General features: G+C 43.4%; 1 protein-coding gene across 1 annotated transcript; it reads left to right on the plus strand.

Moving 5' to 3' along the window:
- The first annotated feature begins 5760 nt into the window (after positions 1-5760).
- Positions 5761-12961, plus strand: LOC148209931 (uncharacterized). The gene is given in 5 exon segments (XM_088127031.1): positions 5761-6847; positions 7250-8463; positions 8465-8684; positions 8687-9311; positions 9526-12961. Coding segments are annotated over 5 exon segments (6582 nt in total).
- Positions 12962-16653: the final 3692 nt, after the last annotated feature.

Here is a 16653-nt window from a genome sequence, read left to right on the forward strand (position 1 = left end):
CGCTTTGGCCATCCTTTTTTGGCTACGAGCTCGGGATAGTGAAGAGGCCGAGCTGTTGGACGTAGACCAGCTCCTCGCGTGCTTCGAAGCGAAAAGGATAGCTAAGAAGCCTGGTCGGTTCTATATGTGCACAAGGAAAGGCGCAGGCGGTATAGTTAAGGGGCCGACCTCCATCAAAGGATGGGTGAGGAAGTGGTTCTACGCTTCCGGGGAATGACTTGCAAAGGACGAGTCGGGTCGTTCCTTCTTTGACGTTCCCACTAGGTTTGGAACCTAGGTACGGAGTAGCTCTTACCTTTTGTGATAACTTTCATTCTTGTTATTCAGGTCTGACTCGGATTTTGTCTTTGTGCAGTTTCAATCCGACCAGTCCCCGAGCTCACACAAGCCTCCTTCGACACGTTGAAATATTACAAGGAGCATTTTCCGAGGGGTAGGAAGGTCGGAACCTTGGTGACCGACAAGCTGCTGCTTGAGTCCGGGCTGCTAGATTATAACCCTGCAGTTCGTCCCATTGAATCCTCAAGGCCGAACTCCGAACTTGGTATGCCGAGCTTGTTCCCCCCCTTTTTCCTCTAACTTTGTGTTGACTCCTGTTTTTGTTTTGCAGCCATGGTTTGCGGATTTGCAAGCAACGTGAAGCGCAAGTCCAAGGGCCGAGCCCATGCTCTTGAGGCCGCCCAGAGTTCGAAACCTGCCACTTCTGCTGTGGTAGGGCCAGCCTCGGAAGATCCAGCCCCAGTGATCGAGCTGGAGTCTTCTGGGGGTCCTTCGAGGGAGAAGCGCCCCAGGGATCAGACCGAGGCGGTGGACGTCTCGCCCTTGGGCGAGGAGGTGAGGGAGGAAGTCCCTCTGAAGCGAAGGAGGAAGAAGAAGAAGACCACCTCCCCCTTGGAGGTCGGAGCTCGTGGGGTCCTGCCTACGAGCTTCGCAGATCGGGTGGACGATCCTGAGGCCAGGATGGGCGGGACGTCCGACGTGACAGCACGGTTCAGAGTCGAGCTGTCAAGTTCTGGGGTGAGGGACCAGGTGTCCCGCATCTCGGCTGCAAGTTTGGACCGCTGCCTCAGAAGAGCGTCCAAATTTGTAAGTGACCCGGGGTCCGTCCTGCAGAGGACCATCGACTACGCCACTGAGGTAAAATTGGTGTCTTCATTTTTGCTCAATTTACCTAACAGGTAGCTCGGTCTAACTTTCTTCTTTGTACCTTTTCTCAGGCGTTTGTTGCTTCCATTCAATCGGCTCTGGCCGTGAAGGCCGAGCTGGATGGGAGGGAAGCTTTGGCAGCGAGAGAGAAAGAGGAGTTCTCTGCTGCCTTGGAGGCTGCTTCTTCCACCATGAAGGATGAGCTGCTGAAAGCTCACTCTGAGGTGGAAATTTTGAAGGCCGAGGTGGAAGCCAAGGCCGAGCTGCTGAAGAATGAAGAGGACAGACGCAAGGCCCAGCTCCGAGCTGCCCATGCCATCACCAAGGGCTTGGAGAAGGAGAAGTTCCAACTCCTCAAGGAGAAGGACGACATGCTCCAGGCGCTTGAAGCGAATGAGGAGGAGCTGAAGCATGTGACTGCCGAGCTGGAGACGGTGAATGAGCGTCTCAACAATGGAGTCCTATTGGAGGAATCGTTTAAGCAACATCCTGACTTCGATGGATTTGCCAAAGACTTCTCTGACGCGGGCTTCAAGTTTCTCATGAAGGGCATTGCTTCCGACATGCCTGACCTTCAGATCGATCTCGGTGGTCTGAAGAAGAGGTATGCTGAGCAATGGGCGTCTGGGCCTAACAGCACCCCTGGCCCCCAAGCGTTGGTGGATAAGTACGTCAGAGATCTGGACTCTGACTATTCCGACCTCGAAGAGGATCAGGTCGGCACCACTCAAGAGGGCGTTCCTCAAGCAGGCTCTTAGGCGATCACTGTAAACACCGTATTTGGCCCGACTACATTGTTTATTTATTTATTGTTTTATTTTATCTTTAATTTGGATTTTAGACTAAGCTTTTATGTTTAATTGTGTTTTAAGGTAAAGTTTAGTTTTAGCAAATATTGACTTTTTTTTAATTATTAAGAATAAAAAACGTTTTTAAAAGATTTTTTTTTAAAGTTTTTTTTTGCCTCGTCAAAGGCCTACTTTCTTTTCCAGTTTGTTCCCCTTTTACCTCTAAGTTACTTTTTTTAGCATATTATACCGTTGCCCAGTGATGTATTTAAAAGGACGCAAAAGATAGTTAAAGGGGGAAGAGGGCTTGAAGTCAGTGAAAAAAAACTTTGTTTCTCTTAAATCCCATTCTTCCTTCTCTCTGTGTACAACCCACCGTATCCCTCTTCTTCATCACCTTCAGACTCATCTCTTCGCATTCTAGTTCTTTCCTCATCCATTCTAGTTCTTCGCATTTTATTTATTTATTTATTTTTTCTTCTTCTATTTTTTCAAAAACTCCAAGGACGGAAATTGGAATTTCCAATATTCCCGAGGTGATAAACTTTTTCTTAATGGTCTTCGTGTCACTCACAATTATTGGGTTCATATTTTATTGCAAAATATGAATTAGTAAACTGTGAGACATTTAAACAAAAATATAAAATTCTTTTCTTTCCAGACCAAGTAAAACAATAGGATGATTTATGATAAAATGTGGTACCGTTTTCGAACGGGTGTTGTGGGGTGCTAACACCTTCCCTACACACAAATCGACTTCCGAACTAAAACTCTATTTTCGCAGACCATCTTGTCCGTTTTTTTAAATAGGTGACCAATCACACCTCAAATATGATTGGTGGCGACTCCAAACCCCTATCTCGAAAGAGACCCTTCAGGGGATACCGTCGGCCACTCCGCGTCGCGATGACGTTGCGACAGCTTGGCGACTCCACTGGGGACTTTTAGAGAGTCACGCCATTTGTTTTATCTTTTATCCTTTTTTTTTTCTATTGGTCATTTTTTTGTGTTATTTTTCTGTTATTTAATGTTTTTTTATATAATCATGCATTTCACACAAATTCACAAGCCTCCTACCCGGGCTTTACCTTTAAGACTAGACCGGAGACTGAGTAGTGTGACCTTCGTGGAATCTCGATTCCCGTGCAGGTACATGAAAATCTCCACTCAAATTAACCATATTGCGAGAGCATATGAAAATTTGGGGGCCTATTCTCCTCTAGGTTTGCCCGTTAAGCATTGCCTTCACAATCATCTTGCACAAATGTTATCTGTGTGTTTTATGTCTTACTTTGCTATATCTTTGGGGTCGAGTTTTATCCAGGTCATGTTTTAAAAGCAAAAAAAAGCTAAAAAAAAACCTAAGTTATGTTTTAATAAGTATTTCCTTTTTTATCATTTTCCATTTTTACTTAATAACTATTTATATTAAAATAAAAAAACAAAAGATTTCCAGTGTTTTTGGTTTTCTCTGTTTCTTTTAAGATTTTTTTTCTTTTTTGCAATTGTGCCAAAATTGACTCAAAGTCTTAAATCATTAATATTGGCAGTAAAATTAAAGCATGAGTTCCGGTAAAACTCCAACCCAGGATTGGAAGGAGGAAGACCAGGAGACTGTCCGTCAGTGGTCAGAGAACACACAACACATTTGTGGTGACGCCTTGTCGGGAAACATCGCCACACCATTTCATCGCTTAACATTCCCAGACGACCAATTAGAAGTCCTGAAGCAGTTGTGGGAAGGCTTAAGACCAGACAGAAAAGCCCAGTTCACGAGAAAGTATGGCCATATAGCACAACTCTTGTACGTGCAAGTCAATTTCTCAGCGTTAAGAGCCCTAGTCGAGCATTGGGATCCAGCTTATCGGTGCTTCACCTTTAATGCAGTCGACTTGACTCCCACTATCGAGGAATACCACGTTCTTTTGCAAATACCACTGCAGGGGAAGATTGAGGTTTACTCCTACGACGATGGGCTTACATTAAGGCGAGCCCTATCTCTTCTTTTAGGTAAACTACCTGCTAATGAGATTGAGAAGCATGTGAAAAAGAAGGGAGAAAATACATGTCTGCCGATAGAATATGTCCTGTATCTCCGGCAAAGAGTAAGTAACGAAGAAAAGAAGCTAACACTATTGGCTCTATGTTTATTTAACTTGGTCTTGTTTCCTACGGTTAGTGGATATATCGAAGAGCGGGTGGTCAAGCTATTCGTCAGAATCGAGGTGGGAGTCAATCCCGTAATACCTATCCTTGCAGAAACCTTCCGAGCGCTAAACTTGTGCAGATCAAAAGGAGCAGGGAGATTCCTAGGATGTGCTCAGCTGTTGTATATCTGGATCCTTAGTCATATGAAGTGCCCACCGCAGTTCCACTATCCTCCGGTTAAATATTCAAAATCATGGAATAAGATTCAGAATCCCATCTTTGAATTCAACCAGGCAGGGTGGAGCCCGAGTTACCCAGGAAAAGATGAGTGGAGGGCTTTCTTTGCAGGAATAAGACAAGAAGACGTGGATTGGAAAACTCCGTGGATGTGAATCAAACCTATGATGTATAGGTGTGGTAAGTTTCAAAGTTTACCACTTTTGGGCCCATAGGGATGTACATCTTATGCTCCATTGATGGTGCTGCGCCAGATATGGATACGTCAGTTTATCCCAGTCACACACGACTTGAAGGACTGTGAGTTTGCTTATGATGCCGGGTTTTGCAAAAGTAAAATCCAAGAAATTGTGAAGGCCTGGAGGACGGTCGTCAAAATCCAAAGTGGGCGATACCATGATGATGCATTCGAGACATACATGCATTGGCATGCGAGTAGGGGAAAAACTGTGCTTCTGCTATCAACAGACAAGGGCAAAGCAGACATTCCAGTCAGGAGGGCTCTTACGGAAATAAGCCCAAATCATTCCCCTCAACAGAAGTCACGTAGAATGGAATATGAGCTACGAGAAAGAAGCTCGACTTCGGCCAGGAAAGGACCACAGTTGGGCTTACCCCATAACATTGAGCCGATATTGCAAGAAACAAGGAAGGTCATGGATCAAGGGAAAGAGAACCGACCGCTAGGTACCGAAGTTCAAGAGTTCAGCAGAGTCTATCGAGTGAGATGGGAAGAAGAGTTAGCCTTGAGAACACAACGAGAAGTTGAAATTATTTCCCTTCGAACAGAAATTTCATCCATGCGTGAAAAAGTCATGGTAATGGAAGAAAAGGAAGGACAGTTGGTCCAGTATGCTCAGGAAAACGAAAGGTTAAGGGAAGCTGTTGAAGTTGTTAAGAGTCATCTCGATCAAACCCAAAGTGCAGCTGAAAAGGTAATGCAGGGTTACACTTGCATCAAAGAGCAGTACAACCAAGCGGAATGTGAATTGGATCAGGTGAAGCGAGATAATATGAGACTACATCACAACTCGGAAGGTGTGCTCACTCAAGTTAGACAAGCCGCTCGAAGGGCGGACGTTTTAGCTGATGAAGCACGAGCTCTCACATCTGCCATTGCCCCTACGCAGCCAAATGGCAGAAGCACAGTTAAATTTCTAGGCAAGCTCAGACGAGATCTAGAACATTGGGGACATTTTTACTGAGGCTCTGCTTTAATTTATTTCCAATATAAGGATATAAGCATTTAGCTCAAGCTCGGCAGAATTATTTTGTTTTTTTTAATAAAACCTTGAGCTTACTTTCATTTTCTCATTTTTTTATCTAGTTTTTTATTTTATTTATACTCTCTTTTTCATAAAACGAAAAGGGATTGGTCAAGATAGCTCGCTCACCGGCGCCACGCCATAGGTATCGCACAAGGCTTAGGACGAAAATAAAAATGGAAGATGACCGTAAAGCCGAACAGGAAAAAACGAGGAAGGATATTGAAGAGCTGCGAGAGAAGTTAGACGCCATCCTCCTCGCCCTTGAAGAGGGGAAGACGATTGGAGAAACTAGCAATCCAATCCACGAGCCACCAACCCCTCAGTTCCCGCCAGGTTTTGAGCCATCTTTTCGGCCAGCGGGACCGTCTTTCAGGCCAATGACAGAGGGATTTATGCCTCAATACACAACGTACAACCCTCTTTATGATATTCCGGCTGGGCAGTTTCCACCTCCGTTGGTCAGGGGAGCTCCGCAAGCTCTAGCCGGTATTATTTTTCAAGAGCCAGAGCAAGTCATGGCGCCGCCTACAGTCCTTAATCTGGGTGGTCCTCAAGCAAATAAGGACCCAGAAAGACAAGAGGCCCCTAGCAGTGAGAAATTAGAGGTTTTGGAGGAAAGACTGCGAGCAGTAGAGGGAACAGATGTTTTTCGCAACATTGATGCCTCCCAACTATGCTTGGTGTCGGGACTAGTCATCCCTCCAAAGTTCAAAATTCCAGAGTTTGAGAAGTACGATGGTTCTTCTTGTCCTAAGAACCATCTTATCATGTACTGTAGAAAGATGGCAGCGTATATCCAGAATGACAAGCTATTGATACACTGTTTTCAGGATAGTTTGTCTGGCCCGACTTCCTGTTGGTACATGCATTTAGACAGCGCCCATGTTAGTTCGTGGAAGAATTTGGCTGATTCCTTCCTAAAGCAGTATAAACATAACATAGATATGGCGACCGACCGCTTAGATCTGCAGATGATGGAGAAAAAAACCACAGAAAGCTTTAAGGAGTACGCTCAAAGATGGCGGGATACAGCTGCTCAGGTCCAGCCTCCTTTGACTGATAAAGAGCTATCTTCCATGTTCATTAACACCCTAAAACATCCTTTTTATGATCGGATGATAGGAAGTGCTTCTACGAGATTCTCCGATATTTTGACTATTGGAGAAAGAATTGAATACGGGGTTAAGTATGGTCGAATAACCAGCACTGTTGGAGAATCGTCAACCACAAAGAAGGCGACATCCTTGAAGAAAAAGGAAGGTGAGGTGCAAATGGTAGGCGCCGACCGACATGTTTGGAGGCAACCACCATATGGTAAAACACAGCGGTATGCTCCATATTATTACCCGTCACCATACGGATATAACCAACCGTACGTGAATAACGCTACTTTCCAATATACTGCCTCTCAGAATTTTAGACCTCCAGTAAGTCAAGGCTTCCAGCCCAGGGGTTACCAGCAAAATACTGTTTATACTCAGGGGTAGCAGAACAACAGATCGACACGTAAGCAATCCCAGTTTCACCCAATTCCAATGACTTACACTGAGCTCCTGCCCCAGTTATTTCAGAATAATCAACTGGCACCGATACCCGTGGATCCGATCCAGCCTCCGTACCCAGGATGGTATGATGCAAACGCCCGCTGTGATTAAGACGCAGGAGCTATCGGGCATTCTACAGAAAATTGCACAGCACTTAAGTACAGAGTCCAAGCGTTGATCAAGGCAGGATGGCTGACCTTTAAGAAAGAAAATGGTCCGGATGTGAAAAACAATCCGCTGCCAAACCATAAGAATGTACAAATAAATGCAGTTGAATGTCAAAGGATCGAATCAAGGAGTAAAGTATCAGAAATTACAACTCCTATGCAGGAGTTATTTGAAATCCTTTGGAGCCACGGGTATATGTCCATGGAGCATCTCTGCCCAGATATCAGGTGTGAAAGATATGATGAAAACCTGACATACCCGTACCACGCTGGGGCAAGAGGTCATCCTCTCGAGCAGTGCAGTTGTTTTAAAGAGAAAGTACAAGAGTTGCTGGACTTGAAAATCCTCACAGTTACTCAATCTCACCAGGAACAAAGGATAGATGTGGTAGAGTATGTTTCAACTGCTGAAAGCTCAAGCGCTGCTTATAAGCCAAAACCTCTCACGGTATTGTATCGTGAAAAGCCTGAGGTACCCAGCAACAGCTGGAGGCCAATCACTATCCAGGTCCCCGCTCCGTTCGAGTATAGCAGTTCCAAAGCAGTGCCTTGGAAATATGAGTGCAAAGTAACTGTTGGTCAAGAGGCACAATCTTCCTCACTCCCAGTCGACAATATTACCAGAGGGGGAGGTATGACACGAACTGGGAGGTGCTATACTCCAGAGAGCTTGCTAAAGCACACGAATGAGCCCAACAGTACAAATAAAAAAGAGAAAGCAAGCGAAAAGAAAAATGAAAAGGTAGAACAAGATAAAAAGGGGAAGGCCAAGCTCGGTGAAGACATTTATGATGAATTTCAGGAGGCAGTTGTGATAAAGGATGTGAGCCCAAAACAACCGGTGTCCGAGGAAGAGACTCAGGAGTTTCTTAAGCTAATCAAACAGAGTGAGTACAAGATTATTGAACAATTGGGCCGAACACCAGCAAGGATCTCTATTTTATCTTTGCTGCTATCCTCCGAGGCGCATCGGAACACATTACTGGAGGTATTGAAGCAAGCTTTTGTATCTCAAGACATCACAGTGGACAATCTGAGCAGTGTTGTGGGAAATATAACTGCGTCCAGTTCCATCACCTTTACTGATGAGGAGATACCACCGGAGGGTACAGGACACACCAAAGCTCTCCACATCTCAGTGAAGTGTAAAAACTTCCTGGTAGCCAAAGGTCCTTGTTGACAACGGATCGTCGTTAAACATAATGCCAAGGTCCACACTAGAGAGATTACCTGTTGATATCTCTCATATGAGGCCGAGCACTGTGATAGTAAGGGCATTTGATGGAGCCCGCAGTGCCGTTGTTGGGGACATTGAGATCCCGATCCAAATAGGTCCTTGCACTTTTGATATAACATTTCAAGTTATGGACATAACATCAGCCTACAGTTTCTTGCTGGGCGACCTTGGATACATTCGGCAGGAGCAGTCCCATCCACTTTGCATCAAAAAATTAAATTTGCAGTTGATCAGAAGTTGGTGATCATATTGGGACAGGAGGATATTCTGGTTTCAAAACTCGCTTCGATGCCTTATGTAGAGGCAGCAGAAGAGGCTCATGAATCTTTATTCCAGTCATTTGAGATTGAAAATGCAACAACCTTACATGGGAAAAGTGGGAAACCTAGTCCACACTTATTAAACGCTACCATTAAGAAAGATGGGGGCAATTTGGACAAAATGCTAAGGATGGCAAATAACACAAAAAGATTTGGGTTGGGGTACAAGCCAAGCAGAAAAGACTTCGTCAGAGTGCAGAACCATGAGAAAACTAAGCGCTTGATCAGATTTGAGAATGAAGAGCGAGACTACCCAGGCAGGACTATCCCACCTTTATGTTGTTCTTTCAGGAGTGCTGGGGTAATCAACCAGAATGACCACGAAGACTCTACAGTTGCAGCCTTAGTAGACGAAGAAGAAGAGCGGTCTGGTCCTTTTGTTTTCCCGTGCCCAGATGGTTTCGAGCTTAGCAATTGGACCGTGTTAGAATTACCATCTTTCCATAACATTTCAAAGTAATTTTATTGTTATTATTTTCTACCCTCTTTTTACTCAATTTCCGAGCTTACAATTTCCTGTATGTTCATTTCTTTTTCTTTTCTTCAAAATCAATAAAGTTTTTCGTTCACTTTATCTTCGTTTCATTTTGTCATTCGCTCTTTCCTGTTGGGTCAATATATTCATTTGTTTCCTTTCCTTTTCCTCTCTCCCTCATTATGTTTTAAGCAGTAATACTGAGATCGAATGTGATAATAATTCAAGATACAAGCTTGTCACACCGATATACAATGTCGAGTCGGATGAGGAAATAATTGATGAGCCATCAGCTGAGTTGTTAAGAATGTTGGAAGAAGAAGAAAAGACGTTGGGACCCCATGGGGAGTCAACTGAGATAGTTAACTTGGGATCGCAAGTCGAGGTCAAAGAAGTAAAAATTGGCACGAACATGTCTTTAGAAAGTCGTAAGAAGTTAATAGAATTACTTCATGAGTTTGCTGATGTATTTGCTTGGTCTTATCAAGACATGCCTGGTTTAGACACAGACATTGTGGTCCACAAGTTGCCAATCAACCCAGAGTGCAAGCCTGTGAGACAGAAATTACAGAAAATGAGACCAGATATGTTAATCAAAGTAAAGGACGAAGTAAGGAAACAAATTGATGTTGGTTTCCTTACAGTATCCAATTATCCAGAGTGGGTTGCAAACATAGTCCCAGTACCGAAGAAAAATGGACAAGTACGAATGTGTGTGGACTACAGGGATTTGAATCGTGCGAGTCCAAAAGACAACTTCCCGCTTCCTCATATTGATGTGTTGGTAGACAATACTGCCGGTTTCTCTACTTTCTCTTTTATGGATGGATTGTCAGGATACAACCAGATCAAGATGGCACCTGAAGATCGTGAAAAAACCACATTCATTACACTATGGGGCACCTTTTGCTATCAAGTTATGCCATTTCGGCTAAAGAACGTTGGGGCAACCTACCAGCGTGCTATGGTTACCCTATTTCATGACTTGATGCACAAAGAAATTGAGGTTTATGTAGATGATATGATCGCCAAGTCAAGGCAAGGAGAAGAGCATACACTTGTCCTAAGAAAGCTATTTGAGCGATTGAGAAAATTCCAGCTAAAACTCAATCCCAATAAGTGCACATTTGGGGTAACCTCTGGGAAACTTCTCGGCTTTGTAGTAGGCCAGGAAGGCATTAAAGTCGATCCTGATAAAGTCAAAGCAATTCTAGAGATGCCACCTCCCAAAACACAAAAAGAAGTCAGAGGATTCTTAGGACGACTCAATTACATCGCGAGATTCATTTCCCACCTGACGGCAACTTGCGAGCCCATTTTCAAATTGCTCCGCAAGAACAACGACGGGATATGGGGCGAGGATTGCCAAGTAGCATTTGACAAGATTAAGCAATATTTGCAGAGTCCTCCAATTCTTGTGCCACCAACTTCAGGTCGACCCCTCATTTTATATCTCACGGTGACGGAAAACTCCATGGGATGTGTGCTGGGGCAGCATGATGATTCAGGCAGGAAGGAGCAGGCCATATACTACTTAAGTAAGAAGTTCACCGATTGCGAGACTAGATACTCTCCAGTAGAAAAGACTTGTTGTGCTCTAGCTTGGGCTGCCCATCGTCTTAGACAATATATGTTGTATTATACGACATGGCTCATCTCAAAAATGGACCCCATAAAGTACATTTTTGAAAAGCCATCTCTCTCGGGTAGAATTGCAAGATGGCAAGTACTCTTATCCGAGTACGATATTGTCTATGTAACTCAAAAGGCAATTAAGGGGAGTGCTCTAGCTGACTACCTAGCCCAACAACCCATAAACAACTATGAAGCAATGAAGTTCGACTTCCCAGACGAGTATATCTCCACCATAACCACAGATGAAGAAAATTTAGACCCACAAGCATGGACTATGATGTTTGATGGTGCTTCTAACGAGCTAGGTCATGGGATAGGGGCAATATTAATAGCTCCCGAAGGAAATTTGTTTCCTCTTACCGCTAGATTATGTTTCGACTGCACGCATTATATGGCTGAGTATGAAGCATGTTCTATGGGTATCCAAGCTGTTGTGGATAGGAAAGTTAAGAAACTCAAGGTCTTTAGAGATTCTATGCTAGTGGTTTATCAATTAAGAGGAGATTGGGAAACAAGAGACACCAAATTGCTGCCTTACAAACAACTTATAACAGAATTGGCGCAGGAGTTTGATGAAATCTCATTTGATCACTTACCAAGAGAAAGCAATCAGATGGCAGATGCACTGGCAACATTAGCAGTTATGTTCAATATAGAACTCAACGAGGAGATTCAACCGATTAAAATTGAGAAAAGAGACGTCCCAGCCTCTTGCATGAGTATTGAGGAAGAGTTTGATGGCAAACCGTGGTTTCATGACATCAAGCAGTACGTCAAGCGCAAAAAGTATCCTCTCAGCGCCTCAGAAAATGATAAACGCACCATTCGCAAGTTGGCAGCAAATTTTTTCTTAAATGGAGAGATCCTGTACAAGAGAAACCACGACATGGTTCTCCTAAGATGCCTCGAGAAAATAGAGGCCAATAAGATTATGGAGGAAATTCATGAAGGGATATGTGGCACTCATGCAAATGGGCATATGATGGCTAGACAAATTTTGAGAGCTGGCTATTACTGGTTGACAATGGAAACAGACTGCATTAAATATGCAAGGAAGTGTCATAAATGTCAAATTTATTCAGACAAAGTTCATGCCCCTACTTCTCATCTGCATACCTTGACAGCTCCTTGGCCCTTTTCTATGTGGGGCATGGACGTAATAGGTCCCATCGAACCTAAAGCATCAAACGGGCATCGGTTTATCTTGGTAGCCATAGATTATTTTACCAAGTGGGTAGAGGCAGCTTCTTATCGAGATGTGACAAAAGGAGTTGTCATCAAATTCATTAAGAAAGAGATTATCTGTCGTTATGGTCCTCCTGAAACCATAATTTCCGATAATGCAAGGAATTTAAACAATAAAATGATGATCGAGCTCTGCGAGCAGTTTAAAATCAAGCATCTCAACTCAACACCTTACCGGCCTAAGATGAATGGGGCAGTAGAAGCTGCCAACAAAAACATAAAGAGAATCGTTGAAAAGATGATTGTAACTTACAGGGATTGGCATGAAATGCTTCCGTTTGCCTTGCATGGTTACCGCACCTCAGTCCGTACATCAACTGGGGCAACGCCATTTTCTTTAGTCTATGGCATGGAAGCCGTTCTTCCCGTTGAGGTTGAAATTCCATCTCTGCGGGTTCTCATGGAGGCTAAGTTACAAGAGGCCGAATGGGTTCAAAGACGCTACGAGCAGTTGAACTTTGTGGAAGAAAAGAGATTGACAGCATTATGCAGAAGACAACTCTATCAAAGAAGGATGATGAAGTTCTATGACAAGAAGGTATGGCCAAGAAGATTCAGAGAGGGAGATTTGGTTCTTAAAAGAATTCTCCCATTTCAGAAAGATCACCGAGGCAAATGGACCCCGAATTATGAACGACCATTCGTGGTGAAAAAAGCCTTCTCTGGAGGAGCACTAGTTCTGATCAACATGGACGGCGACGAGTTGGCAAATCCAGTCAGTTCAGACCATGTCCGAAAGTATTATGCATAATTTCTCAATGGTTGTATCGTTAGAAGATCAGACAATGTTGTACAGAAGTTGACTAAATGTATTGGAGAGTCTCACTTTGATCTCAGTATTTTGCTTAATTTCCACTCTTTGTTGTAGTATACGAATAAGAATCGTATCTTTGAGACATGTACCTCGTCATAAAGTCCATTCTTCATTTGCCTTTCCTTACGCATCTACTTATTAAATGATGGTTATTCGCACTATCCAAGACTAAGTGCTATCGAAATTAAGGGGTGCGGGAAACTCAAAATGGACTCCGCCCTGCTATTGGACGATCATTCTCTAAAGGCCAGTCGGGCAAGTATGGGGCAAAGTTGTTATCGTTTTGCCTACTGAAAGTTTATTTAGAAAGGAAAATGCAGTGATCGGGCTATTTCGACAATCCCAAATTTATTTTTAAAACATTTGATTTCGTTTTCTTCTTTTTAAGATTGATTTTCCCTTTTGTTATTATGCTTCAAGAGCATGTTTCTTTCATTTTTCTTTGAGCTTTGTGACTTTGCTTTTCGCTCGAGTAAACGTCTTTACTTTTTCGTTAAGTCGAACCCGGTCAAGCCTAGTCGAAGCCTGTGTCAAGCCAGGTCCGTTATCTTTAGTTTCTTGTTGGTTAAATCAAACTCGGTCAAGCCTGGTCGAAGCCTGTGTCAAGCCAGGTCCGTTATCTTTACTTTTACTGTTTGGTTAATCGAACCCGGTCAAGCCTGGTCGAAGCCTGGGTCATGCCAGGTCCTTTATCCTCTTTTTCCAGTCGTTTAAATTAAACCCGGTCAAGCCTGGTCAAAGCTTGTGTCAAGCCAGGTCCGTTACTTTAATTTTCCTGTTTGATTAAATCGATCCCGGTCAAAAGTCGTGATCGAAGCCTGTGTCAAGCCAGGTCCATTCCCATTACTTTTATCTTTAGTTAAAACACAGGTCTGCTGCATCGTACCTATCAAGAAAGATCCACTGTCTTGAGCTTTAAAATAAAAATTTCGTCTTCCCAATACTTTGTCTTTTTGCCTTTGTCTACCCTTTTAGTTCCGCAAGAGTACACAAAGCGGGGCAAGCTGTAGAAACCGTATTTGGCCCGACTACATTGTTTATTTATTTATTGTTTTATTTTATCTTTAATTTGGATTTTAGACTAAGCTTTTATGTTTAATTGTGTTTTAAGGTAAAGTTTATTTTTAGCAAATATTGACTTTTTTTTAATTATTAAGAATAAAAAACGTTTTTAAAAGATTTTTTTTTTGTTTTAAGTTTTTTTTGCCTCGTCAAAGGCCTACTTTCTTTTCCAGTTTGTTCCCCTTTTACCTCTAAGTTACTTTTTTTAGCATATTATACTGTTGCCCAGTGATGTATTTAACAGGACGCAAAAGAGAGTTAAAGGGGGGAAGATGGCTTGAAGTCAGAGAAAAAAAACTTTGTTTCTCTTAAATCTCATTCTTCCTTCTCTCTCTGTGTACAACCTACCGTATCTCTCTTCTTCATCACCTTCAGACTCATCTCTTCGCATTCTAGTTCTTTCCTCATCCATTCTGATAGCAGCTTCCAGCCCGACGACACCTGCAGCGGCACCCCGCAAGCCCGGCAGCTTCAGATCCGGCCACCATCAGCTACCAACTCCGGCCGTACTCCGACAAGTAAGGCCCACGACGACGGCACCTGATCCGCGCCTTCGGCAACCCTACGTCACGACACGCCGGATTCAACCCGAGCACCTTCACCGGCGATTGACGACCTTCCCTGCGCAGCAGCTCCAGCCCGGCGGCCCGACAGCAACGGCGGCGTGACACGAACAGCGGCGATTTCCCCCTACAGCAACCTCCGACCAGCGAACCTCCTGGCTCCGAATCCAGCCCGCACAACAACTCCGCGACCCACGACCCGTGTGTAAAGCTCTGACGACTCGCGTGAAGACCTCGGACCCGACGAACAGAGGTGGAGAAAGAAGTATTTTTTTTCTTAAAACTAAAACTAACAGTTTTTTTTTTGTTTAAAATACCAAAAAACTTAAATGCTAATTTAAAAAGTTGATAAATGCTTGTTTTGTTTTGTCTTTGAAAAAAGTAAAATTTTGAAATAAATTAATTTTTTTTAAACGGATTTTTTTTTTAAAGGAAATCTTGTTTAAAATTAAAGTCTTTAAAGAAAGATAAGATTTCGATTTTTATTTTAGAAATAAAATTTTCAAAGGTTTTATTTTCAAAAGAAATTAAGTTATAAACCAAAACATGGCTTAGTGGCTAAAGACTTGGGTATTCACATCCATGGCCCGGGAGCACGCCTCTCCAAGGGAATTGTTATTTATTTTTTTTTTCTTCTTCTATTTTTTCAAAAACTCCAAGGATGGAAATTGGAATTTCCAATATTCCCGAGGTGATAAACTTTTTCTTAATGGCCTTCGTGTCACTCACAATTATTGGGTTCATATTTTATTGCAAAATATGAATTAGTAAACTGTGAGACATTTAAACAAAAATACAAAATTCTTTTCTTTCCAGACCAAGTAAAACAATAGGATGATTTATGATAAAATGTGGTACCGTTTTCGAACGGGTGTTGTGGGGTGCTAACACCTTCCCTACACACAAATCGACTTCCGAACTAAAACTCTATTTTCGCAGACCATCTTGTCCGTTTTTTTAAATAGGTGACCAATCACACCTCGTATATGATTAGTGGCGACTCCAAACCCCTATCTCGAAAGAGACCCTTCAGGGGATGCCGTCGGCCGCTCCGCGTCGCGATGACGTTGCGACAATCACCTTTCATGAGGCCTTTTTCTGTCTTTCTTCTCTTCTTTTGTAAGTGTTAGGGAAGAGCTGCAAGGTCTATAAGCCTTGGCTCTGCTTTTCATTCAATAAAGAGGCTTCTCGTTTGTTTTTACTTTGTTGCCTTCCTTTCTTTGCTTTTTCTTTAGGCTAAAGCCAATGTCACCTCGCACCTCGTACTTTTGAGGTCGCGCCTTCAAAAATACTTGAATTTGTGAATTCGAATCTCTGTCTAGTATTCAATGCATTGCACCAACTCTGGATTTTTTAATATCGCACCCTTAACTTAAAAAACGTTAAAAGGCTAAAATCCTAAGTCCGTAGCTGTTCTTCATATCGCACCTCGTACCCTCAAGTTCGGAGGCTTGATCAATTTGAACTTTTCACGTCGCCCCTTTACCTTGAAGGTTTGAATTTTAAGTTCGTCAATGGTTTTGGACCCTCCTTAAGACCAGATGTCCGACTTGGAAGGTCCGAGGTCGAACGCGGGCGTTGTAGTGTCTAGCCATTCTGCCCTGATATTCCGCCAGGCGTAGCTGGGCCATTGCTCTTCTTTCTTCCAACAAGTCGAGGTTGAGGAGCAGCTCTTCCTCATTTGCTGCAGGCTCGTAACGCTCTACTCTGTCAGATGGCATGTCGATCTCAACCGGGACTACAGCTTCGGAGCCGAAGGCCAGAGAGAACGGGGTCTCACCCGTCGATTCTCTTTGGGTGGTCCGATACGACCATAGAACCTCTGGTAGTTCCTCGGCCCACCTGCCTTTCTTGGAGTCCAGTCTAAGTTTGATGCCTTGCTTGATGTTCTTGTTGACTGCCTCCACCTGTCCATTTGCTTGCGGATGTGCGGGGGACGAGCTAAGGTGACTTATGCCAAGTTCGCTGCAAAAGCTTTTGAACTTCGCGTTGTCAAACTGCTTC

Source organism: Momordica charantia, assembly GCF_013281855.1.
Source record: "Momordica charantia cultivar OHB3-1 chromosome 8 unlocalized genomic scaffold, Mcharantia_2.0 BLBB01000008.1, whole genome shotgun sequence".
Taxonomy (NCBI): domain Eukaryota; kingdom Viridiplantae; phylum Streptophyta; class Magnoliopsida; order Cucurbitales; family Cucurbitaceae; genus Momordica; species Momordica charantia.